The following is a 24,687-nucleotide window of genomic DNA, read 5'->3' as shown; positions in this document are numbered from 1 at the left end:
TTTTGTGACTTTGAAATGGTATTTAAAACCTCAGTTTTTTCAACTGGGGACTTTGAGATGGGGACCTGGCCATCTCCCAGAGCTGTTGTGGGGATTAAATGACAAACTACATAAAGCACCTAGGAAATTTTTAGTTCTCAAAAAAGGGTAATTACTATTTGCATCACCATATTCTCCCAGATTTGAATCCTCTGTCCCAAGAAGCTGATAACTTCCATCCCTTTTCATTTGTTCATGTTTTCACTCAACAAGCCCAATTTTGTGCACCTGCTTTGTTTGGGCTTCTGTGTTAAGCGCTGGTAAACAAAGTTGAGTAAGACATAGTTTTTGCCCCCAAATATTTGTTCATAGTCAGTGGGAAAAGGGAGGGACAAACAGATGAAACAGTGCACTATAAAAAAAAATACAAAACCGTGCAATCAGTGGACAAAGATAGTAAAGGATATTTTGGGGAGTGGTTAGGGAAGGCTTCTTGAAGGAGGTGCTATCCAAGAAGAGTCTATCTTTGAAGGCCAGAGGCAAGGGTGCAGCACCTGCAGGAACCACAAGCAATTCCATGTGATTGAAGCACCTATGATCTGGCCAGTCAACCAGCCTCTAAGTGGAGGAAGAGACCAATAGGGAGGAGCCTGTGTGGGTTAGGCTAGAGAACTTGAACTTTATCCTACAGGACAAATGGTAGAGAGTTTCTGAAGGATTGAGCAGAGGTCAAATTTACTAAGGTCAGATTTACCTTTCCCACAGCTCACTGGGATGGGGTTGGGTGAAGAAATGTATTTGAGAAGCTGAGAACAGAGGCTGAATGAAGAGCAGTTGCAGTCCTAGGGATACAGATGGGCAAATTAGATAAATGTTTAGGAGATATGGCTGTGTTGGTGGGGTGGGGTGGGGTGGGTGAAGGAGAGGGAGAATAATGGAGAATTTAAGACAAATTTCAAATATTTATTGAAAAGATGGTTCACGGTATCTAATTTCGGTAGGTAGTGGTGCTATTATTTGAGAAAGAATGAGACGGACAGTTTTGGGCGGTAGAAAGTGAGTAATTTTTTTAAAAAAAGATTTATTTATTTGAGAGAGAGGGAGAGCAGGAGAGCATGTGCAGGGGCAGAGGGAGAGAATCTCAGGCTGACTCCCCACTGAGCTGGGAGCCCCAGGCGCGGTTCCATCCCACCACACATGAGATCACAACCAGAGCAGAAAACAAGAGTTGGAGGCTTCACCTCACCATCCAGGTGCTCCTAAAGTGAAATATTATAGAGATGTATTTGAAACAGTTCAGAGATGTGTATGGAACAGCTGCCTGGAAACGCTCCTCTGGCAGGTGGCTCTAAGGAGGGGGGGGGGGACTGAAGTTTATCCAGTGGCAGTCCCAAATGAGTGGGTGAGATTCTGAGGGGTGGGTAACAGAAGTAACCAGCCAGGATCCCCCAAGCCCACAGCGCGGGGCGAGGTGTAAGCAAGGTTGCCAGTAGCGGGTTCACGGCGGCAGAGGGCGCACTTGGATGCGGGGACGTGAGATAAGAGGCTGCTGAGGCTCCCAGAGCGTGCCAGGGAGACCTAGCTGAATCTGGGGTAGACCGAGGGTCTAGTAAGATCGGGCTAGCCACTCTGATCAGGGATACGCATCTGGGCTGCCGAACCTACCCAGTGCCCGGGCTCTATCCCGCTGCCCAAGCCATCCTGGGGGCAGGTCCAGCTCTCTGATCACATTGGGTACCGAGCCCTCCCGACTCCACACGCTCTCCCGGAGGCACTGCCCGCCGCGTCACCAAGCAGAGAGGGCCCCTGAAGTTGACGTCCAGGAATGGGACGTAAGCTGGTGGAGGTGGTGCAAGACAATGGAGATTGGATGGTCAACTTTGAGTAAGGATCCCCAAGGGGACCAAGGACAGCAGGAGGCGGTGGGGGTGTGTGTGGATGGGAGCAGACCGTCCTAGGGTACAGACAAGCCCCAAACTCCCACCTACGGATCCCCCAAGGCCATCTTCCAGAGACCGGGCAAATGGCACCCAAGAGAGAGAATCCGTGAAATCAGCAGAGCAGGGAAGAGGCACACCATGCCTGGGCAGGAGTCCGGGGATCCGGGATGAGCAGACAGCGCCTGGATGGAGTGCACTGGGGACAGGCGAACGAGGAATCAGAACACAAAGCCCGAGGCAGCCGGGGATGGCAGCGTTGTGTGGGAGAAGCAGCGGAGGCGGCAGAAGCGGAACGACCCCCACGGAGCCAGAGCATCGGGACATGATGCCCAGGTCAGAGGGGAAGCTGAGGACTCCACAAGCGGGCCGGAGAAGAATGGGAGTGCAGAAGCCCAGCTGGGTGTGAGAGGGAGACAGGCACGCAGTCCGGGGGTTACTGGATCATCGACCCGGGGAGCCTGACCCAGGTAGGGCTTCAGAGTGAGGTTCTGAGAGTCGTTGGGGCAATGCCCCCCGGGGGATTCCCAGCCCGGCAGTGACTCCAGTTAAAAGCAGCAGAGGAGAGGCACGACCCACCGCTGCCCCCGGCCCCCCCACCAGCTCTCTTGTTTGTCTCGGAGTCCGGCCGGAACCGGCTTCTGCTCGCCGCGGGGCGGGCGGGTGGCTGCTGATTGGTCAATGCTTGTTTCCAGCCCCGACTCAGCCAATCAGCGTGCGGCAGTGTTTTCATCTTGGGTTGGAATAAAAGCGCTGGAATAAAAGGAGACAGAAAAGGCGCCGGCCGGGCCCGATACACGCTGCTGGGAACCTGGTGAGCTGGATCTTGGGGATCTAGGTCCTGGGCATAGGTGCTAGGAGGACAGAAGGCGCTCGAATAGGGGTGTAGGGAGACAACATGTGACCGATGAGGAGCCGCCAGGGAAGAGATGACGAAAAGAGGAGGCAGCTAGGAGATGGAGAGATGGGGGTCCGCTTCCTTGGGAACAGCCTTAATGCCGAGGAAACAGCCCTGGTTGGGGGTCGCGCAGGTGGCTCGCGCCGCCGGTTTGAACCGGCTTCGCCTTTCCCATGCGGGGTTCGCGTGGCCGCAGCGCCTAGCGACCTAGACAGTGGCCAATGGCGCCGCAGTTTCTAGCCGTCAGGCCAATGAGCGGGTCGGGGGCGGGCCGTTCCGGACGCCGTTCGCTGATATTGTGGTTGAAGGAACAAGCTCTGAGGAAGGGTCTCCAGCGCGGGCGGGAGGGCTCCTGTCAGGGTCCCAGGGAGTGGCAGCCCTGCAGGTATGACCCTGCCCAGGTATCCGGACGTAAGGTCCCTCTCCTACCGGTCCCCAAGCTGTGTCAGACCTGCAGAGAGCCCGATTAATTCCACGCCCCTGAGCATGTCTTAGTCCCTCCTTGTTTCCCTGCCTCAGGTTACCTCGGAACCCGCCAAGGGAGAGGTCTCCCCGCCGGGCCGGGACCGCTGTCCCGGAGCTGAGGGCGGACGCACGAGCCAGCCGCGGACAGGCTGGCCCAGGACCCAGGCCGGGCTGGGGCTTCCTTCGCTGCGCGCCCCTACCGCCTGGGCCGCGGAGCGGTGACAAGCCCCCGCGCTGCGGCAGCGGCCCGGGTTGGCCGCACAGGCTGGGCAGCGCCGGCCGCTGACGCCGAGGTCTGTGTGCAGGTGGCCGCCGAACCGGAGCCGAAGCCGGAGCCGGGCCTCCGCGCCGCGCCATGGCGCCCACCCTGGCCACAGCCCATCGGCGCCGCTGGTGGATGGCCTGCACAGCAGTGCTGGAAAACCTCCTCTTCTCGGCAGTCCTCCTGGGCTGGGGCTCGCTGCTCATCATGCTCAAGTCGGAGGGCTTTTACTCGTACCTATGTACTGAGCCAGGTGAGACGGGCGGCTCGGGCTGGGGGTGGTTCCCCGAGTGGGAGCTTTGGGAGAGGGCGAGACGGTAGTGAAAGATCTGCCAGCCGTACCACCTCGGTGAGCAACACCTCCCGGTTTAGCAGAAGCCCCGTTTGATCCTCGCTCAGCCCTGTCTGCTGGATACGTGTCATTGGCTCTTTTGTGGATGAAGAAATCGAAGCCCAGGCCCATCTTCTGGCTTGCCCAAGGACTGAGGTAGAGCCAGAACCCCCCTAAGTCCAGGGTGTTTTTCCTCCTGCCTTAAGGAACATTTGCTGGACTCCTCTCCTTCTAGTGCATAGCACATCACTTGCCTTGCACTAAATATGTTGCTGCCTGACTGTGAGAAAGAGGAACTCCTGACTCAGTGGCTGGGGTGCAGAAAGAGAGAGGAAGTGGCTTGGCCTCCACCCCACTGAAGCTTCATCTGGAATCTAGATGTTTTAGTCAGGCCGTTATGGAGTCTCTTAAGGGCCTGTCAGCTACAATTTGTTGTCTATTTTTTTGCTGCTTTATGATTTTCCAAAGGACATTTCCTCCCACAGGCTGTGAGAACATCCCAGTGGCCTTCTATCTGCCTGCCATTGTGGAAGGAGGCAAAGGGGTATTTAGGGAAATAACACTTGTTCTGTTGTCTCTCTTTGCCACACCATTGGTTTTGCTGAATGCAGGTTGAGGATGCTTGTCTATAAGAAATCTAACCCCCACTCCTACCTTCACACCCCCCTGACCCCATCCAAGGCTCCTAATTGTTGTAGATTAGTAGATTCAGCTGAACAGTGAGACCCAAGTGTCTCCCCACCTCTACCCTCCTACCCCTATCCTAGGTAACTTTATAAGAAATGTTTCCCTCTGCCCTCTGCTATCCCCAGCAGTGGCTACCTAATAGCTGAACTCCATAATGTCTCTTCCATTGCCTTCGTCAGCCAGCTCCTGCACAAGTCCCCTTAGAGGGAGACAGAGTTTGACCCTCTGAATCACAGCACTGGCATGCCTTTTCTTGTTAACGTTCTAAATTGGGGGGAAGAGAAAGCTTTGGACCAGCTCATGCTACCTATAACCCCATGTAGAGTCCTTGTTTCCCTTTCTTGGTAGTCCCAGGAGATTTCTGAGTGTCTCAGTTTCTAGGGAAGCTCTGCTGGGCAGGTTAGGGGCAGGAGAAACGAAGGGGATGCAGAGGTCACCTGGCGGAGGGTAGAGAGTATAAAATTTATAACCTTTAGCCTTTAGCTACTCAGAAATATTTCCTAGTAGCCTAAGGGTTCTTGGCAGACCTTTCCACACATCAGCAAGAAATCTAGGGAGATGGGAGGGTCACTCAGACCTTGTTCCTTGAACAAGCTTTCTGCTTTGCCCAAGAGATGTTAGCAGATTAATGACTCTGGAAGGAGCAGGTTGAAGTGCTTGGCTCCTCCTCTCCCTCCCTCTCTCCTCCGTTTTAGATCATGACCCTTCCTGCCTCCCTCTTTGATGGATTCTTTCAGGCTGTATCGAGGGTCTTAAAAACAGAGAGAAACCTCATTTCCAGGTGAAGCTTTTAGCGTCTCATCCAGACTGAGGGACTGTTGTGGTTGATTTTTTGGGGGGGAATGTGGGAGGGAAAGGATCCTACTGTAGAAGGCCAGATTCTAGGTTTCCTTTCTGAGCTTGTCCACTGACTTAATGTATTTTATGGTACTGGCAACACTGGGGCTGGTCACTTCATTTCCTGCCTCGACCTTGGCTTCTTCCTCCATTTAAAGTGGGAGGAGTTGCAGAGACTGCCAACACAATGCTGAGCTGGTGTTGAAGCCGGTGAGAGGCTCGACCCCGTCCCTCCTATAAACCAAAGTGAAGGTGAAGGGTCAGGGTGGCAGTTGAACATCAACTTCTTATCCTGTGCCTTTGCCCCTGCCTTTGATTTTGTTTTTTTCTGACTACCTGGAAAGCCTGCTGATCCAGCATCCTGGACCAGCAGCCCCGCTGATTCTACACAGCTTATCTCTCTGGCCTCCCTGCTCCTGGATTCTTGGAGTCCCAAGTAGCCTGTCGCCTTTTGGAGCCAGGAGTCTCCTCCAGGCCTTGCCTCCCTGGGAGTGCCTGGAGCATATAGGGTCAAGGTTTCTGCTTAGGCCTAATATGTTTAAACTTGGTGGATGGCTGACTTACCGAGAAGCAGTGGGGCCATTTATGGAGTTTATTGTGTTAGACTTGTGAAAAGCTGACTGGTCTGCCGCTGCTTGAGATGCCAATTTGTCAGCTTTTTGTCGCTTATAGGACCTTGGCTTTTGGGTTTTTCTCTCAAGAAAATTTGCCTAAACCTGTTGAAACGTTCTCAGAACTCATTCTTGGGACGCCAGCCAGAATCTGGCCCCGGACACATGGTGTTGGGTTGCAGTGTGGTGAGTTGGGAGAAGGAGTGAGCCTGTTTCTCTGCTGCCTCTCAGATCTTTTTGCCTCTCTCACCATATGAGATTGTTAAGGACCTGTGCCCAGCATTTGGGCTTTGCCTCCCCAGCCCCCCTGGTGTGGCTGGGCTGCTGTCTGGCTTCCTAGCCCAGGAAGTCCAGGGCTTTCCCAGACGCGTGTCCTTTTGGCCTCAGGATGACTGCCATACCTCCCCGCTCTTGACCTCTTTCTTCATTTTCTCTGTCATCTGATGGCCTGCTTGGACAGGGTCAGGTCAGGGGGCTGTTAATCTCCTCTTCATCTAACCCACATGTCCAGTAAGCATTGAGGTGTTGTGCTGGGGGGTGTAGAGCAGTCCTGGCCCTCAGGGAGTCTGTAGTTCACCAGCATCAAACCCACAGACCATATGCTTCCAAGAGGAGGTCCAGACTGCAGTGAGAGCAGGGGGCCAGGAAGGAGAACAGCAGTGGGGATCCAGTTCGACTTGGGTGGGAGGGCCTCTCTGAGGTTTAGGGGGAAGCGGGGAGGGCAATGAGGGGTGAGTCGGGAGGGGAGGGGGGCAAGAAGAAGTGGGAGGTGGCTAGGGCCCACATGGCCTAGGAGGCCACGTGGGGAAGTTGGACTATTTTATTCTCAAGGCAGGAAGAAGTGACAGGGGCAGAGGAGGGCGACAATCAGATTCACCTGTTAGACTCTTAGGAATTGTTGCAGTATTGCCACAAACTGGGCATGGGGCGTGGGTGGGAGTTGCGGTCTCTGCCCAAGGAAGTCATGGTCTAGCTCATTCGTGGACACCAAGGCAGACCCGAGTTCTGTTCCCTTCACCACTGCAGTCTCGCTGCCCGTGGTGGCAGCGGAGCTGTACCCCTCATGAAACAAAGCAGGAAGCTGGTCCCCTGGGCCCTGAGAGGGCAGAGGGGCCGCCGTCCACTAGGGAAGCAGAGATGGGCCTGGGGCCCCGCAGGTGGGCTGAGGTGGCAGAGGTTGACAGGAGACCTTCCCTGCTGCTTGGAGGCTCTCTTTTAATGGTCTCCTCCTTGCGCAAAGGCTGCTGGCTTTTTTTTTTTTTTTTTTAAGATTTTATTTATTTATTTGACAGGGATCACAGGTAGGCAGAGAGGCAGGCAGAGAGAGGAGGAAGCAGGCTCTCCCTGCTGAACAGAGAGCTTGATGCGGGGCTCGATCCCAGAACCCTGGGATCATGACCAGAGTCAAAGGCTGAGGCAACCCACTGAGCTACCCAGGTGCCTCTAGACTGCTGGCTTTTAATAGCTTTTGAAAGCCCACCCTTTGACTTGTATTGCTATGAATGTGACTGTTTCCACTCCCCGCGCTCGCCCTACTCCCCTTTCCACCCCACTTTATTTGGGATTTAAAAAAACAAACATTCTGTAGCAATGGATGAGAAGGTCTGAATGCTGGCATCCGTGGCCTCACAATGTGTCAGAGAAAGGAGCTGGAGCCCTCAGCCTTTCCTCTCAACCCTGCCTTTCTTCGTCCCATTTCATGACCCACTTTCCCTCTCCCACATCCCTGGGCCCCACCTGTCTTCGTGGTGTTGCATTAAGATTCTGTCCAGCTTGGGCTGACTCTCAGGGAGAAACTTGGGGTCAGTCCCCTTCACACTGGGTGTCCTTAAGGGCCACCTGGGGCTGTCTGTGCTGTCTCTGTCCCTTCAGCATATTCTCTTGGAAAGCCTTGGACCCAGGTAGTACAGCATCAGCAGAGCCTAAAGGCTAAAACCAGGAACTCTGAGGGCCAGCAGCCTGGACTCAGGTCCAGCTTCTCCAAAAGTTGCTGTCTATGAGATGTCAGACAAGCACCATGGCTGCTCCAAAGCCTCCGGTGTCCTGTTGTGGAAGGTGGGCGGGGAGAGAGAGCACTAAGCGACATGGAACGAAGGCCACAGAATAAGTGGCCAGCACACACAGCCACAAGTAGAGGCTAGGCTCTGGCCTACCCAGGATGGCCCTCTGACTGTCTGTGTCCTGCCTTGTGTTTGCTCTGCATCTGAGGCTGACCTCTCATCTACATCCCCCTGTTGGACTGAGATACTGCTTCCTGTTGCCGGATAGACTAAGGATTTAGGAAAGAGACAGGAGATCCTGGGGCAGGGACCATCATCAGGGAGGTCCAGGGGCCTGCATCCCGGGTGTGGGGGCAGGCAGTAAGCAGTCAGAAAAGGGGCCTGCTTAGGAATTCGAGGAGCCTCCAGCCCAGTGCCTCCTTGTTCCTTTAAGCATCATGTAGCCGTTCCCTTTGTTTCTCTGGGGTGGGGGGAACCCCCTCCTTGACCCAGGGATGCCAGGGGAGCCCAAGTGGGGTCATAGCACCCCCTTTTGTCCCCTGCTTTCAGTGTACGGATTGTGTGTTAGTCTGCTGCAAGGAGGGCTGAACAGTGCAGGCATTGTTCTCTCTTCCCAGCCCCTCAGCAGCCTCACAGTGATTCGGCACACTCTGGCCACACCAATTCCTTGCCTGTCCTCTTAGTTCACCTTCCCCGGCTGGACTGGGCCAGGTCACTCTGGCCGCCCAACTGAGAGGCATCTGTTTGATAAACAGGTGCAGGTTAGGTGTGGGAACAGGCTAGGCTGGGAGCGGAGGGGCACCCTGGGGCTTGACACTTCTTTAGTGCTTATCTGTTTGTGTCTCTTCTGGCCCACAGTGGCCCAGGTGGGAGCAGAGGGAGCGGAACAGCCTGGGCGTGGCTGTGTTTGGGCATCTGTCGGATCTCTGATTATTCATGTGGGCTGTTTACTGCCCACAAAGCTGGGCTCACCAAAGACTTAGTCTCCTCTGGGAGCAAGGGACTCTCTTGCATTGCTTCACGGGCAGACAAGAGAGGCCACTGAGACTCCCTATCCTGGGCTTATCTGTTGCTGAACATCACTGCCTAGAGGCAGGAGTGCAAGGGTCAGGCAGCCCAGTTGGCAGGGATTTTTTTTTAAAGAGAGAGAGCTGGAGATGCCTGGGTGGCTCAGTCCGCTGAACGTCCGCCTTCATTTGGCTCAGGGTCCTGGGACCGAGTCCTGCTTAGGGCTTCTTGCTCATTGAGGGGTTGCTGGGAGTGGGGAACCTGTTTCTCCCTCTGTCTGCTGCTCCCCCGGCTTGTGCTCGCCCTATCTGACAAATAAAATTAAAAAAAAAAAAAAAAAAAAAAAAGAGTTAAAGCTGGTGGCCCAAAATGTGTAAGTCTCTTTTCCTGTGTGTAGTGGCTCCAGGATGAAAGATGGGGGACAGGGGTGCCTGGGTGGCTCAGTAGGTTGAGCATTTGCCTTTGGCTCAGGTCATGATCCCAGGGCTTTGGGGTGGAGCCCTGCATTGGGCTCCCTGCTCAGTGGGGAGCCTGCTTCTGCCTCTGCTGCTCCCCCTGCTTTTGCGTTCTCTCTTTTTGTCTGTCAAATAAATAAATAAAGTCTTTAGGGGGAAAAAAAAGATGGAGACAGATACCCTTCCCTCCATTCCTGCCTCTCTCCTTAGGAGCTCCCCTGTCTAGTTCTTTCTAAATTCAAGATGTTTCCACCACCATCCCCACTTACAGCAAAGCAGGGAGACTGCCTTGAGTACATTGCCTTGGGATTTATCTTCTCTCTTGTGGCAAGTACAGTCTTGGGTTTATGGGTCCAGCTCTGGGAAAACCGGGGGCAGGCACCCTGGGGCCTCTACTCAGAGACAGTGCTTCCTGGCTCCATTGGCTACCTGTCTAGCTCTGGTTGTCTCTGCTTGCAGCCGCAGACCCAGAGTCCTCCAAGCCCTGAGTTCTCCTATGTTCTTTAGTGTGGTCCCAGACCCCGAGCGGCCAGTCAGGGTTCGCAAGCCAGTGATCCCAGACCCCGCGGCGCCTTCTCCACTCGTTGTTCCCTCTGACGGCTGTATGCTGCTTTGCTCGTATCTGCACACCAACCGGGAAATGGCTGTTGCGGTGTGGAGGCCCTGTCCTCCCACTTCACGTGCAGTTCCTGTTGCTGCTGGCCACGAGCCGTCCACTGAAACCAGCGCCGGCCTCGGAGGCAGCACCGCCTTTGCAGAAGCTATGCCTCTGTGGACGAGCAGCTCCGGGTCCCGGCTAGGGCAATGCATGTGGGGCTTCTGACCTGGATGCTCATAGACTCCGATGATCCTGCTGGTCTGTGTTTGTGCTGTCAGCGTAGTGGGGCCTCTCTGAGGAGACAGAGGGGCAGGGTTTGGCGGTGGGGAGAGAATCTGGCTTGTTAGGTTTCATTTCTGTGGTTTCAGAAGGTTGACCTTGTGCTTTTCATCTCCTTAAATCCCCTCTGTCTTCTCCTTGGTTTCATACTTCCTGTTTCCTTTCTTTTGTCTGTATCCTCTTGGCCGCGGTGATCCGACTGCAGTACTCCCATCATTTTCATTCATTTGGTAAACACCTGCTGCACCCCAGGACCTGGGTGAGGTGCTGGAGACGTGGGCCGCCAGCCCAATGGGAGATGAGACACAAAGTCATGGTACACACACACCGTTGTGGGAGCCCGCGCCCAGTGCCTTTGTCCAGCTCCACTGCTGGCCAGTTACACCATCCCAGGCCTCCCATAATAGTGATAATAATAGCAGCTCATAGCTGTTGTTTATCGAGCACTTTCTAGGTCCATGTAAGCTCTAGAGTGTTGTTCGGAGTTCCTCATGTATCTTCCCCCTGACTCTAAAAGGTAGATACAACTACCGTATTGTACCATTTTGCAAATAAAGAAACAGGTAGAATGATATTAAGTCATTTTTCCAAGGTTATCCAAGTAGGAAGTAGAGGTACCAAAATTGAAACCCAGAGGCCAGATTCTGGCCCCTCCCCCTCAATCGATGTGCCCCCCGCAGGGGCTGTAGGTGAGAGGCTGGCATACATAGCATGATTCATCCTAAGTGCATCCTTCTCCATGACCTTGGGGCAGCCCTGGGAGGCCTGGGCAGGCCTTTGCCGACCTCAGCTTTACGGCCCTGGCGCCAGAGGGCCACAATCGGGAAGGGGGCAGTTATCAGTAGAGAGGTGTTTCCTCGCCTCTCCCAGTGTGACCTCGCATCTAATCAGAGGCTGCTCCTCTCTGGAAGGATTAGTCAGCATCTTTAACTAGCTGGGCCCCTGAGAGGAGAAGCTTCCCCTGCCGCCTTCCGGCTTGTGCTCCACCCTCCCGCCTGCAGCTGCCACAGCACTTCTTCCTCCCTATGTCTCACCCTCTTGGGGCTGGGTGGACTTTGGAGGGGCGATTAGGGCCGAGACTGCAGGTAGCACAGGTGTGGCCTCAGGGGACAGCAAAACATGATCCCAGCAGGGAAAGTAAGAAAGGTGGACCTTAACAAGTGAAAGTTAATGACTTAGGACTATTAATTAAAAAAAAAAAAAAAAAAAGCTTCTCCAAGGGGTTCTGCTCTTCGCCTTGGTTGACCGAGGAGAACCAGGGCATTGCAGTGATCCCAGCAGCTTGTCCCTCTCAGGTGGTCTAGGGTGGAGCCCTGATAGACTGGCTGAAGCCTATTTCCACGGACAGAGCTGCTGAGATTTCCAGCCGGCCCGTGGCCCCACAGCCTAGGCTGGGTCCTAAGTCTTAGTCTTCTCTGATATAGGTTACTCTCAAATGGGAATCTCAAGCTGGGGCTCATGTGTGCCTCAAGGGACACGGGAAACCCCTGAAACTGTGGGCAAGCCTTTGTGTGCATTTTCGGAGGAGCATAGACTCCTTTATTGGAGTCTCCAGAAGATTTGCGACCTTTACAAAAGATAAGAGCCTCTGCTTTACTGCTCCAAGGGGCTGGGGCCAGATGCACAGTCAGTCAAGCCTGCCTGGGGTAGCCAGAGCCAGCCCAGGATAGCCAGAGCCAGACCTAACATTTCCAGTGGGGTCTGAAAGTGCAGCTGCCCCTCTGATCTTTGGGAATCCCTGCCTCAACCCTGTGATCAAGTTTCCCTCTCTCTACACCTCTACACATACAGATATTGCCACCAATGGCACAGTGGGGGGCACAGCAGAGCCGGAGCAGGAATCCGAGGATATCAGCTGGATGAATGGCTGGCTTAGCTGCCAGGCCCAGGATGAGATGCTCAACTTGGCGTTCACCGTAGGCTCCTTCCTGCTCAGTGCCATCACCCTGCCTCTAGGCATCGTCATGGACAAATATGGCCCAAGGAAGCTCAGGCTGCTGGGCAGGTCAGTGCAGGGGCTGGGGTTGGGCAGGTGGGACTCCTGGGCTGAGATCCCCACTGTGGAGAATCCTGGTCCCTGCTGTCAGCCGCACTGTCAGCTCCCTAAATGCCCACCCAGAGTGGGTTTTCTCTCCATTCTGCCACCAAATCAGTAGGTCCTGTGGTCCTTGCTGTGTGCTAGTATTGCATAAGAAAGGCTCGGGGCCCTGGGGCCTGCTTGGGAAGGCTCTTGGTTGCTTGTCCTTAAGAACACTGGTTTGCACTTCCTGAGGTGCATGCCCCTGGCCTATAAAGCTCGTCGGCCAGACTCAGGGTTAGTCCGCCAAGCAGTGGGTCCTCTCAGCCCGCAGCCCTCCCATAACCAGTGCCGCTGGAAATGATCATCTGCAGGGCTGTAGTTTGCAATGGGTGAGCTCTGTGACCTCAAAGGGAAAGGGTGGAGGATCAGTCTCATTCATTCTTTGGAGCATAAGAGGCCTTGGTCCCCAGGTTGGAGCTAAGCAGACAGGATTCAGAAGCTGCCGCTCAGCTCCCTCATGCTTGGTGGGGTACTGCCACTCCTCTGCAGAGTGGGCGTAGGAACCTGGGGAACGGGTCATGCCCACTCACTTCCAAACCCTGGCCTCTCCAGTCTGAGGATGGGAGGGGATAGTGTAGTGTGGTGTTCATCAGATCTGCCTTTGGGCCCTGAATTCTAGCTTAGACAGCTGCTGGCTATGAGACTTTGTGAGAATGTGTGGTTTGTTCTTTCTTTCTTTCTTTTTTTTTTTTTTTTTTTTATGTTTTTTTTTTTTTTTTTATTTGTCAGAGAGAGAGAGAGAGAGAGAGAGAGAGAGAGAGAGAGAGAACACAGCAGGCAGAGCGGCAGGCAGAGGCAGAGAGAGAATCAGGCTCCCCACTGAGCAAGGAGCCCGATGCAGGAGTTGATCCTAGGACCCTGGGATCATGACCTGAGCCGAAGGCAGCAGCTCAACCAACTGAGCCACCCAGGCATCCCTGGTTTTTTCTTTCTTGGTTTTATTTTCTTCATCAGTAAAATGGAGCCGATTGTACTCCTCAGAACTGTTAAATTAAACGAGAGAATGTATGTGAATTATCTGGAAGCATCTGACCCATAATAAGTACTTCCTAAGAATACCATTAATAACAACAGTAATAATAAATAATGTACTGTTTCTCCTTGTTTTTAGTGCCTGCTTTGCTGTCTCCTGCTTGCTGATTGCCTATGGAGCAAGTAACCCGAACTGTGAGTATGCTTTTCCTCTACCCTTTGGGCAGGAACTGGGGAGAGAGTGCCCAGAGGTGCTCTCAGACCTGCTTGCTGTAGCCATGCCAGGCCTGGGGCTCACTGCTCAAGTCAGGGGGGATGCCTGTTAGCCTTCACCCTGTCACTTGTCTTAAATGGGGGACTGAGTAAGACAGTGGTCACTCCAGACAGACGTCTGAGAGAAGCTCCTGGGGTGTGCAATACTCCCATCCCATCACCAAGCTAGGCCAGGCCCCGATGCCCTCTCTGATGCCAACCTGAGTTCTAGAACCAGGCCAGCTGAGGGATGTGTGCATAACTTGGGAGCTGAGTCCCCTGAGGCAGCCCAGGCCAGCACTATAAAGATGGATTAGAAGTTGGGGCACCTGGCTGGCTCAGTTGAAAGAGCATGCAACCCTTGATCTCGGGTCATGAGTTCGAGCCCCACGTTAGGCGTAGCGCTTACTTAAAAAGAAAAAAAATGATGGCTTCGAATCCAGCTGGTCCCCAGCCCTGTTCAGGTAGAGTCATTGCTTCAAGGACATTCAGAACAAACACCAAAATAGCACTTGAGGTTTGCCAAAATCTTGGCCAGGCTCATCCACTAATTTTTGAGCACCTGTATTTTTGTTTTTGGAGAAAGCAGCTTCTTTAGGCCTGTGGCTTGCTACTAAGGTTAGTGGAGAAGGGGGATGGGGCTACACCTTCCACAGGAACCCAGGCTCTGTAAAATAGGCAAGAGGAGGGTGGTGAAGAAGAGGCTGTTCCAGCTCCCCAGGTGTCCATCACTAACCCCAGATGGCTTGTCATCCATTCCGCTTGCTCCCTGCAAGGCACTGGGCCAGGCCCTCGCCTTCCGGAAGCTCAGCTGTGGTTCCCCGATGATGAGCTTTCCATTTCCTTACAGCCCTCTCTGTGCTCATCTTCGTTTCCCTGGCTCTGAATGGCTTTGGTGGGATGTGCATGACTTTCACTTCATTAACAGTAAGTATTGATTTTTTAAAGATCTCTCGTTCGGTCCTTGCTCTGTGAGTTTGAGGCAGCTTTTGTTGGCTTCAGTTTCCTTACGTTCCATCTGCCTATTGTGCCTGGACATCCCAAGCAGGAGAGGACTGCTGGGGATGAAGTGGCCTGGCAGCAAAGCCAGTTATGACCTCCTACGCTGCGGAGGTTCTCTAGGTAGGCCTGAAGGCAGCAGAACTTGGCTCTTGGAGCAGGCCCATCCCTTGCCTGCTGACCTTGGCTTACATACTGAGGAAGCCAGCTCACTAGCCACATGCCCAGAGAAGACAGGAGTAGAGAGAAAAGAGCTGCCATCCACTTTCTTTTCTCTCATTTCCCATGGCGGCTCTGGTTAACAGTGCCACCTAAAAACAACCCTCCCTTGAAATCTCCCCACCCTGAACCATTGCCTTTGTCCAGAATGGAATGAAAAATTCAAGGGTGTACATGGCTGCCACTTGTCATGGTTTACTGAATGCCAGGGTATAGAGAGCTGCCACCCTAGGGAGAGAGATGTTTTCTTGGGATGCTTGAGTGCCCCCCTGTCTTTTTCTTTTTCTATTTCTTTTTTTTAAAGATTTTACTTATTTAACAGAGAGAGAGATAGCAAGAGAGGGAACACAAGGGGCGCCTGGGTGGCTCAGTGAGTTAATGCCTCTGCCTTCAGCTCAGTTCATGGTCTCAGGGTCCTAGGATCGAGCCCCACGTCAGGCTTTCTGCTCTGCGGGGAGCCTGCTTCCTCCCTCTCTCCCTCCCTGCCTTTCTGCCTACTTGTGGTCTCTGTATGTCAAATAAATAAATAAAATCTTAAAAAAAGAGAGAGAGAGAGGGAACACAAGGAAGTGGAGTGGGAGAGGGAGAAGCAGGCTTCCCGTAGAGCAAGGAGCCAGACGTGGGATTCGATCCCAGACCTGACATGAAGGCAGCCACTTAACAACTGAGCCCCCCAGGCACCCCAGTGTGCCACCTTATCTGTAGCAGCAGAATACCACAGAACGTGCTTCTTTGTGAGGTGGGAGAGGTTGTTAGAAGAAAGTCAGTCAAAGAAGGCCAAACATGTCTTCCCTAGGAGGAAGAAGGGAGCTCTCTACAGGCTGGCCCTTCAGAGCTGGCCAGTGAGAAAGAAGTGAGAAATCTCTTCAGAGAGATTTCTGTCTGACAGGAAAGTCTGGCTTGCCTCAGGTTCTCTGTGACAAACATTTTTATGACATGGTACCTGCCATTCCGATTTGCAGGGGCCTCTGGTTTCTTTTTCTTTTTTTTTTTTAAAGATTTTATTTATTTATTTGACAGACAGAGATCACAGGTAGGCAGAGAGGCAGACAGAGAGAGAGGAGGAAGCAGGCTCCCCGCGGAGCAGAGAGCCCAATGCGGGGTTCGATCCCAGGACCCTTGGACGACGACCGGAGATGAGCTTGAAGGCAGAGGCTTTAACCCACTGAGCCACCCAGGCGCCCCGGGCCTCTGGTTTCTGATGACCCTTTCCATTAAGAGTCAGGAGTCCTGCTGTTGAGGGGCGTTTATTTGGCTTTGAGGGAGCCCTGGGGATGCGGTCTTCTTGGAAGGAGCTCAGAGAGGTGCTGGCATCTGTGTGACCCCTTGCCTGCAGGCTGTAAGCCTGGGCCTGGCCCAGCGCCTCTTCTTTTGCCCCTTCGTGTGCTTTGCCTGGTTAACTTTGTCCCGGTGGGAAGGGATGACTGTCTGGTGGGAGCCCACGGAAATGGAAAGTTCAGAAAACTCTGTGTTAGGTGTGAAAGGCACAGGGGGGCTGTGTATGTGGTATACTTTGGACGTAGGTGACACGCAGGTGTGCATGACACAGGGCTGTGAGTGACACTTGCATCTCTAGGAACTCTGGCGGCCTTGTCCTCTATGATATGAGGGAGATTGACTTTGTACTTTTTGGTGTGTTACTTCTATTTTCTTAACCAGGTAGATTTCTTTTTTAAATGGATGTATCCCCCTCCTTCTCAAATTCCTGGGGGAAAACAGATGTCGAAACAGTTAGAAATATTTCAGAACTATCCAAAGTACACAAATCCCACTAAGTTGTGTAAATTGTGAAACAAAAGTCATGGTTCTGTTTGTTCTTTAACAGCATGAAAATGACCAGCTCTTTCATCAAGATGAAAATTAAAAACCTGGCATCATTCCCATTATTTTGGTTATGCTGTGCCTATATTATGGCAGAATTTAGGGATAAAATTGGGGATAAAAGAGACGGGCCTTGAATGTCAGGAGTTTATGCTCTGAGATGAAGAAAGATGTTTTACTGTAATAAAGTAGAAGACAAGTGGGTTAAAACCACCACACCATGAATCACCTTTAAGAAAGCCTTTGGCAGGGGGTACCTGGGTGGCTCAGTCTGTTGAGTGTCTGGCTCTTGATTTTGGCTCAGGTCATGATCTCAGGGTCCTGGGATCGAACTCTATGTCAGTCTCCACACTCAGCCTGGAGTCCGTTTGTCTCCCCTCCCCCTGCCCCTCCCCCGCTTGCTTATGACTCTTGATCTCCTGTTTGTGCGTTCAAGCCCCACGTTGGGTATGGAGACTACTTATAAAAGAAAAAAAGAAAAAAAGAATGAGCTTATAATTTTCAAGGAACATTTAGAGGAGGCTAGTAGGCCTATAACAATTCGATTTCTGGATTCCTTTTTTATGATCATAGACAAAAATGTTTTTATTTTCAGAAGTCAATATTTTAGAAATAGAAAGTATAGGTTGTAAAATTCTATAAGCACACCTTCAGCAATTTAGAATGTAAATCTGCATATACCAATGTTGTCCTTTTTTTTAAAAACAGGCTGTTATCAGTTTGCCTTTTTCATTTAGTTCTTTTCACAGGTTTTTCTGCCGGTACCTAGAAATCTACCTTATTATTTTTTTTTTTTTAAGATTTTATTTATTTATTTGACAGAGAGATCACAAGCAGTCGGAGAGGCAGGCAGAGAGAGAGAGAAGGAAGTAGGCTCCCCACTGAGCAGAGAGTCCAATGCGAGACTCGATCCCAGGACCCTGAGATCATGACCTGAGCCGAAGGCAGCGGCTTAATCCACTGAGCCACCCAGGCGCCCCTCTACCGCCTCATTATGAAACAGTTCTATGTTATTCTATAATATAGATATACCATAATTTACTCAACCAGTTTCCTGCTCATGAACATTTGAGTTGGTTTCTAGTCTTCCCAGTTTATGGTGTTACTGGAGGGAACACCCCTGTACATACCTTCCCGTAAAATAAATTCCTGGAAGTGGGATTGCTGGCCTTCCCCACAGGTTCCATCCTAATACTATTGTATCAGCATGGGTAAGAGTGGCCCTTTCTCCACACCCTTTCCCCAGACCTTGTTTTTAGCCTTTTAAATATTAGCCAGTCTGATATGGTGAAAATGGTATAACCATGATTTTTTAAAATTGTTCTGTTTGTGAGACAGAGCATCTTTCCACCTCTTTTTTTGTGGTCATTTATATTCTGTGAATTGTTTCTTTGTGTGTTTTGTCTGTGTTTTTGTTTTTTTTTTTAAGTGTTTTGTAAGAACTCTTTGATCTATAAAAACAAATTTGCTGTCTTTCTGGGTGAGCAAGGGATCTTACCCTAGGGTTTTTAGGCCTCTGGGTGATCATGAATAAGCTTAAGGTAGGCTGTACTTCCCTTGAGATTGTATGCAAGCAAACTGTGTACGTGCTGGTGCATTTTTTTTGTGGCTCTGTTGCTTTCATCAGCCTCTCATAGGTCTGTGTGAAGGTCAAAAGCACTGCATAGGAACACTTGCATTAGCTCCTCACTGTCCCACCGGGAGTCAAAGGTACACAAGATACACAGTGAGATCATCTGATTGTTAACCTGAAGGGTTTGGTTAGCAGAGATCTGCTTAAGGGAGCCTGGTGGCTTGTCTCCTAAGGCTTGTCTCCATTCTTGGGTTTAGAGCAGGGGTGAGCAAACTGCTGCCCCCAGGCCAAATCCAGACCACTGGTAGGTGTGGGGCAACCCAGCTGGGTGGAAGGACTGGTGGTGGAAGAATTCACCCAAGGCAGGGGCGCCTGGGTGGCTCAGTGGGTTAAAGAATTCACCCAAGGCAGAAGAACAAAGGAGATAGAAGTTTATTGAACACACCGCAGGGGAGCAGCAGGCAGGACAGCAGGACAGGGAGGCAGAGACTGTCTGCCAGGAGGCAGTGCTGGGGGCTGTGGTTGAGGTGGGGAGTGAGGAGGTATGGGAATGTGTGGAATTTTCCTTTTTTGGTACCTGTGCCCAGTTGTAAGTCGCCCTTTGGTCAGATAGGGCTTGCGGCTGTTTCTGAGGTGGGTCTGCAGATGGGTCTGTTTGCGCTTGGCCCAGGGGTCCCTGTGGGCCCTTCTACCCCACTCGGCTTCCAGTGCTCACGCCTGCTGCTTAAAGGCTGCCAATTGTGGTTGGTGGGGGGAGGATTATAAACAAAGTTTTGTTTTTTTGTGTGTTTTTCAAAGATTTTATCCATTTATTTGAAAGAGAAAGAGTGCACGCACACGCGGGAGCAGGAACAGGGTTGGGGGGCAGAGGGAGAGGGAGAAGCAGGCTCCCTGCTGAGCCGGGAGCCCTACTAGGGCTCGATCCCAGGACCCTGAGATCCTGATCTGAGCCGAAGGCAGATGCTTAACCCACTGAGCCACCCAGGCGCCCCCGTGAACAAAGTTTCATTGGAACACAACTATGCCTACTATTTACTATTGTCTGTGGCTGCCTTTGTGCTGCAGGACAGAGTGAGGTAGTTCTGTAGAGATTATCTGGCCTGCAAAACCTAAAATATATGTTATCTGATGCTTTACACCCTTTGGTCCAGAGGCGCCAAGAAGCTGCTCAATTCCTGTCTCCTGTCGGGAAAGCAGGGGCTGACACCCACTCCCTCACCCCACCTCCTGCTGACCACCACTCCTTCTGTGTACATGGGCCAGCTCCCTCAGCACTTTTTAAGTCATGTTCCCCCTCCACTGCTGCCCCGGCCTGGGGGATCTCAGTGGGTGTTCTCCTGTCCAACAGGGTCTCAGAGGAGGGCTCTCAGGGCTCTCCTTTCCAAAATAGACCCCAAAAGGGGAATGAGAAGCAGGTCAGCGAGGACAGAGCTGGAGCTCTTGGGCAATGTTTTAGGGCTGGCCGAGACTTCTGCTGAGCAGAGCCCAATCTCGTTCTGATTCAGCCCAGGCCTTTAAAAAGCAGAACTGTCAGGATTGGCTCCCAAAGACGCCAGGCTAGCCGCACAATGGCACTTTGTGTTTGTGTCTCCCACCCATGTTCTAATTTGGGGGACAGAGGAGTCTTCAGGGTCACCTTTAGGAGCTCCCTAAATCATATCTCCTACAACTTCTTTGGGGCGTTGGATAATCACTATGTGATAACCTGGGAATCTGGGGGAATGTGTTGCCATGGAAACCTTAATTTGGGGACTTTCTGAGTTCTAAGGAGGTTTGTGTTGCATGAGCTGTGGTATAAATAAAGTGACCAGGGGCTGTGAGCTATCACCCCATTGGTGGAGGGGGGCCCCTGGGTTGGCAGAATGCCTTTTCCCCCCACAGAGTGGGGCGAGATAGCCAGTGGAGCCTGAGAGGTCTGTACTCGTGAGTGATCCTTGCCCCTAGAGGGGAGGCTCAGAGGGGCAAGACTGGCTTCCACGCCAGATGGGCTGCATGCCAGTCAGGGGCCTTCCCAGGTGCCCACAGCAGAGGGTCTGAGCTGGGCCTTGAGACAGCCTTGGAGGAAGAGGGTGATACTCCATGGGAACAGAGCACTCCCTGGGGCAGAGAGCCTCAGCTTCCCCGCTGGATATCTGGACAGCACACTTTGGTCTGTTTGCCCAATGTCTAACGTTTGTACAACCCTTTAACTCGCTTCATTGGCTGGAGTGCAAACACCGGCCAGTGGCTGAGGCGGTGTCTTTGGGCCGCCACCCCGCAATCCACGGCCTAGGGTTGCTTGGAGATGGGAGCAGATGCAGCCAACATTGTGGACGCATCTTTTCCACTTCATTACTCGCCACCCCCCCATCTCAGCCCCCGTCCATGTGGGTGGGACAGGGAGTTCTGAGCTGGAAACCTCCTGGAGAAGCGGTTACAAAATGTTGTCAGGGTCCTCAATGAAAAATTTCTCTGTGGACTTTTCCTATTTGACTCACTCAAGTCTGACTTTCAATCTGAGGGAGAAATGATCCCATGGGATTTGGGACCAGAGTTTGATGAAAACAAAATAAACAGCCTTCTTCAAATACTGAGAAGAGATGAAGAAAAGGCTTCAGGGTACAGCAAGGAAGCACATGCGCCCTGGCGGGGGGTGGGGTGGGGTGGTGGGACTTTGGTATTTCTGCTTGGCTGACCCATTTCCACAATCAGGAGATAATCCCCACAGCACCCCAGCCAGCCCTCTGGGAGCCTGGGTGAGAGGTGAACACAATTCCCCATGCCTGGAACCAGTTCTGCCTTTTGGTTTCTATCCTGTGCCTTAAGAACCCAAAATAGCCAGCTGATCACCATTGACCTGGGAAAAATTCACCCATCAGAAGGTGTTTTTCCTTGTGAGTTTGCTTTACCATGTGACACGTCCAGCGTCTGGGGGTGAACAGAAAGTGTAGTGGAGGCATCAGCAGGGCTGGACCCTGCTGGGAAGGCGAACGAGGTAGTTTTGGGAGTGGAGTCCCTCCTCCCCACCTCTTGCAGCATTGGAGCGGAAAGGTGACCACAAGGACCTTTTCCTGGCAATGTGCACTTGGAGCTGCCCGGTTGTTTGGGGTTGGGAAATAGCCCAGCTTTGCTGAGTCTGCTTGTCCAGACTGGTACATGGATCCCAGCCTATACAGGTTGTACAGATCTCCGGGTGTGTCCACCAGCCACCTCTGGACAAGGCTCACCTCTGGAAGGGGCCTTGTGGCTGTTCCCTGAGACCCCGGGCATGTCCCCAGCTGATGGGCTTGGGAGACCGTGGATTTGCAAAGTCAGTGTGAGGGGAAACACGGTGGCCCTTCTGCCCCTGCCTGCCAGCCAAGGCCTGTCGTGGGGGCCCCTGAGTAGAGAGGCATCTTAGAGAGGGTCCTCCAAGGAGGCCAACCTGTTGTCACCTTCCTGGAGCCCAGGCCTCTGGGTCTTCTTGTCCAGGAGCCCTGTTCCGTGGCCAGGATTCAGGGCTGGGGTGAGGGGGGGGCAGGCGGGTGCTGCCTGCAGCTGCTGTTTTCCCCTCTGGGAAGGTCACACAGCCAGAGCCTGTTTACAGGGCGGCTGAGGGGCTGAGAATGAGTCACCACTGTATCCCGGAGCAAGCAAGGCGGGCTTGGAGAGGCCGGGTTCTGCCCTGCAAGCCTGTTCCAGCCCCAGCCCATGCAGAAGCAGCTGAAGTGGCTGCGGGAAGCACCCAGAGCCTGGGGAGGGGGCCTGTGTTCCCCACCTGTGAGTGCAGTCGTGAAGCCAGAATCAGGAAGCTGCCTGTCCTGAGCGTTTTCCCCTGTCATCTGTCACTGTAGCAATGGGTCTGGCTTCCTACTTGGCAGCACAGCTGGTTCTTCCCCTCCACCCAGCCCTCTAGGTCCACAGTAGGGCACTCTGCTCCGTGCTCAGCCATCACTCCCATCACCAGGGCTTCAGAGTAGCTGCTCTGTGTGGAGCAGGTTTTTTGGAGGCAGGAGGATGGGGAGGGTGGGAGGGAGGAGGAGACAGATGTGAGGATGAAAGAGGAGAAAGTCCACAGCAAATGCAAGTCCATTTGAAGGTGCAGCCCGGGACCATTGGCAGGTCCCAAAGGAGCATCAGAAGGGATGTGAAAAACCTCTAGTGGAAGAGCAGACTGAAAGCTTAATCAGGAACAAATAGAAGGTGAGAGTTGAGGGTAATTGCCTTGGAGACCAAACTGAGGTTTCCAAGAGGAGAGTAGCCCAATGCTGCCCCGTGCAGAAACTTGACCCGCTTTGAATCCCAGATTTGATCCTGACTGGTCTGGGGGAGTCCCTTGACGCTTTTAATCCTTGAGTTTTATACCCAATAAGGGTAAGAAATTACACCTACCTTATACGGTTGTTTTGAGTGTTTTTAAGATAATACCTGTAGAAGGCATTAAAAATTTATTATGACAGTGCTATTATTATTATTATATGTTATACTAATATAATTATGCTGTTATTATATATTATTATTTAATAATAAGGAAAATTCTCTAATCAAGCTGCTCCTAGGCACAGCAAATAAGGGAAATCTCCTGGCAGGCATGGCAGCTTTTGGAGGAAGGGAAGGAAGCAGCTTAAAGGATAAAACACAATTAGTATTAACATTTAAAAAATAATTAATGTCCTTAGGGAGATCCTCTTCTGCGATTGCTACCACACAATGACTATAGCTGGGATGTTTGTACTTTGGATTTCACTGGCCAAAGTCACCCTTGATGTTCTTTTCAGAGATTTCATCTGAAATGCTAGGTAGACCCTAAAAGCTGATACACACTTTGACTTCCTATTTAAATATTTGTATTGGTCAAAAACAAAAAACAAACCCACCATGAACTAAGAGGAAGTTAAAGGACAAACTAGGAAAACATACCTACAGTTCATGGACGAACTATGACTCTTTAATATATGAAAAGCCTGTATAAAATCCTTATGGAAAGACTTAATATCCTCACAGGAAAAAAGGGCAAATGAGGAATATAAATGACTGGTATTTTTAAAAGATTTTTATTTATTTATTTATTTATCAGAGAGAGAGAGAGAGGAGAAGCAGGGGGAGCAGCAGGCAGAGGGAGAAGCAGGCTCCCTGCTGAGCAAAGAGTCCCATGCAGGACTTGATCCCCGGACCCTGATGAGATCATGACCTGAGCTGATGGCAGCCACTTAACCGACTGAGCCACCCAGGCTTCCCTAAGTGACTGATTTTAAAAATTGTAGAAAGTGTTCAAAGTTATTAGTAGTCAATAAATATAAATTTTTTTAATTTCTTCTTTTAAATCATGGAATAACGGGTGCCTGGGTGGCTCAGTGGGTTGGAGCCTCTGCCTTCGGCTCAGGTCATGATCTCAGAGTCTTGGGATCAGGCCCCACATCGGGCTCTCTGCTCAGTGGGGAGCCTGCTTCTCTTCCTCTCTCTGCCTGCCTCTCTACTTCTGATCTCTTTCTGTCAAATAAATAAATAAAATCCTTAAAAAAAATCATGGAATAAGTTCTATATATGTGGTATTAGAGAGAATAGTATAATGATCTCTGTGTACCCATCTTACAACTTGAACAGTTATCAGCTCATAACCAGCCTTGCTTTGTTACTGTTTCCACCCACCACCCAGACTGTTTTGAAGCAAATATCAATCATTGATTCACTTCATTTATATACACAAAGAAGTGAATTTTAAAAGAAGGGTGTTGGGTGCTTGGGTGGCTCAGTCAGTTAAGCATCTCCCTTAGGCTTGGGTCATTATCCTAGAGTCCTGGGATCAAATCCTGGTTGGGCTCCCAGCTCAGTGGGGAGTCTGCTTCTCCCTCTCCCTCTGTCCTATGCTCATGATTTATCTGTGTCTCATATACTCTCTCCCTCTCAAATAAATAAAATGTTAAATAAATAAATAAATAAATATAAATAAAACAAGGATGTTGGTAAAGTGGCAAATATTAAAAATAACAATAACACACAGTGCTGGAGTGGATACCATGAAATAGACACTCTACTATGTTGCTGGTGGGAATTACCATTTGGTATAAGTTTTCTGGAAGGCAGTTTGGCATGGAATATCACAGAAACTTAAAAGTGTGTATTCCCTTTTGCCTGATGATTCTACTTTTGGGAATTTACCTTAAGGGAATAATAGCTATGTACACATATGTTTATCTTTAAGAATGTTAATTAAAAAGGACCTCAGTTCCAACATCAGAGAAATGGTTGCATAAATTACAGACCATCCAGATAAGGAAATACCAGACAGTCATTACAAGTTATGTTTAAGGTGAATACTAAGAAAACATTTACAGGGGTACCTGGCTGGCTCAGTTAGTGGAGTATGAGACTCTTGACCTTGGGGTCATGAGTTTGAGCCCCATGCTGGGTGTAGAGATTACTTAAAAATAAAAGATAATAAAAACGGGCACCTGGCTCAGTCAGT

At 51.4% G+C, this 24,687-nt stretch overlaps 1 protein-coding gene across 5 annotated transcripts in view; it reads left to right on the top strand.

The window, feature by feature from the left end:
- Nucleotides 1–2,162: 2,162 nt before the first annotated feature.
- The window catches only part of SLC43A2 (solute carrier family 43 member 2), a 40,219-nt gene continuing 17,694 nt past the window's right edge, over nt 2,163–24,687 (top strand). The window contains exons 1-5 of one of the 5 annotated variants that reach the window (XM_059379745.1): nt 2,163–2,252; nt 3,585–3,794; nt 12,139–12,352; nt 13,539–13,594; nt 14,502–14,578. In XM_059379745.1, coding sequence (XP_059235728.1) covers nt 3,635–3,794; nt 12,139–12,352; nt 13,539–13,594; nt 14,502–14,578 — 507 coding nt within the window. In that variant the 5' untranslated portion in view covers nt 2,163–2,252; nt 3,585–3,634. The other 4 variants (XM_059379744.1, XM_059379741.1, XM_059379742.1 and 1 more) reach the window with 4 other exon arrangements.

This window comes from Mustela nigripes, chromosome 16, assembly GCF_022355385.1.
Source record: "Mustela nigripes isolate SB6536 chromosome 16, MUSNIG.SB6536, whole genome shotgun sequence".
Classification (NCBI taxonomy): domain Eukaryota; kingdom Metazoa; phylum Chordata; class Mammalia; order Carnivora; family Mustelidae; genus Mustela; species Mustela nigripes.
The sequence above is the reverse complement of the archived record's forward strand: the minus strand, read 5'-3'. Positions and strand labels throughout refer to the sequence as shown.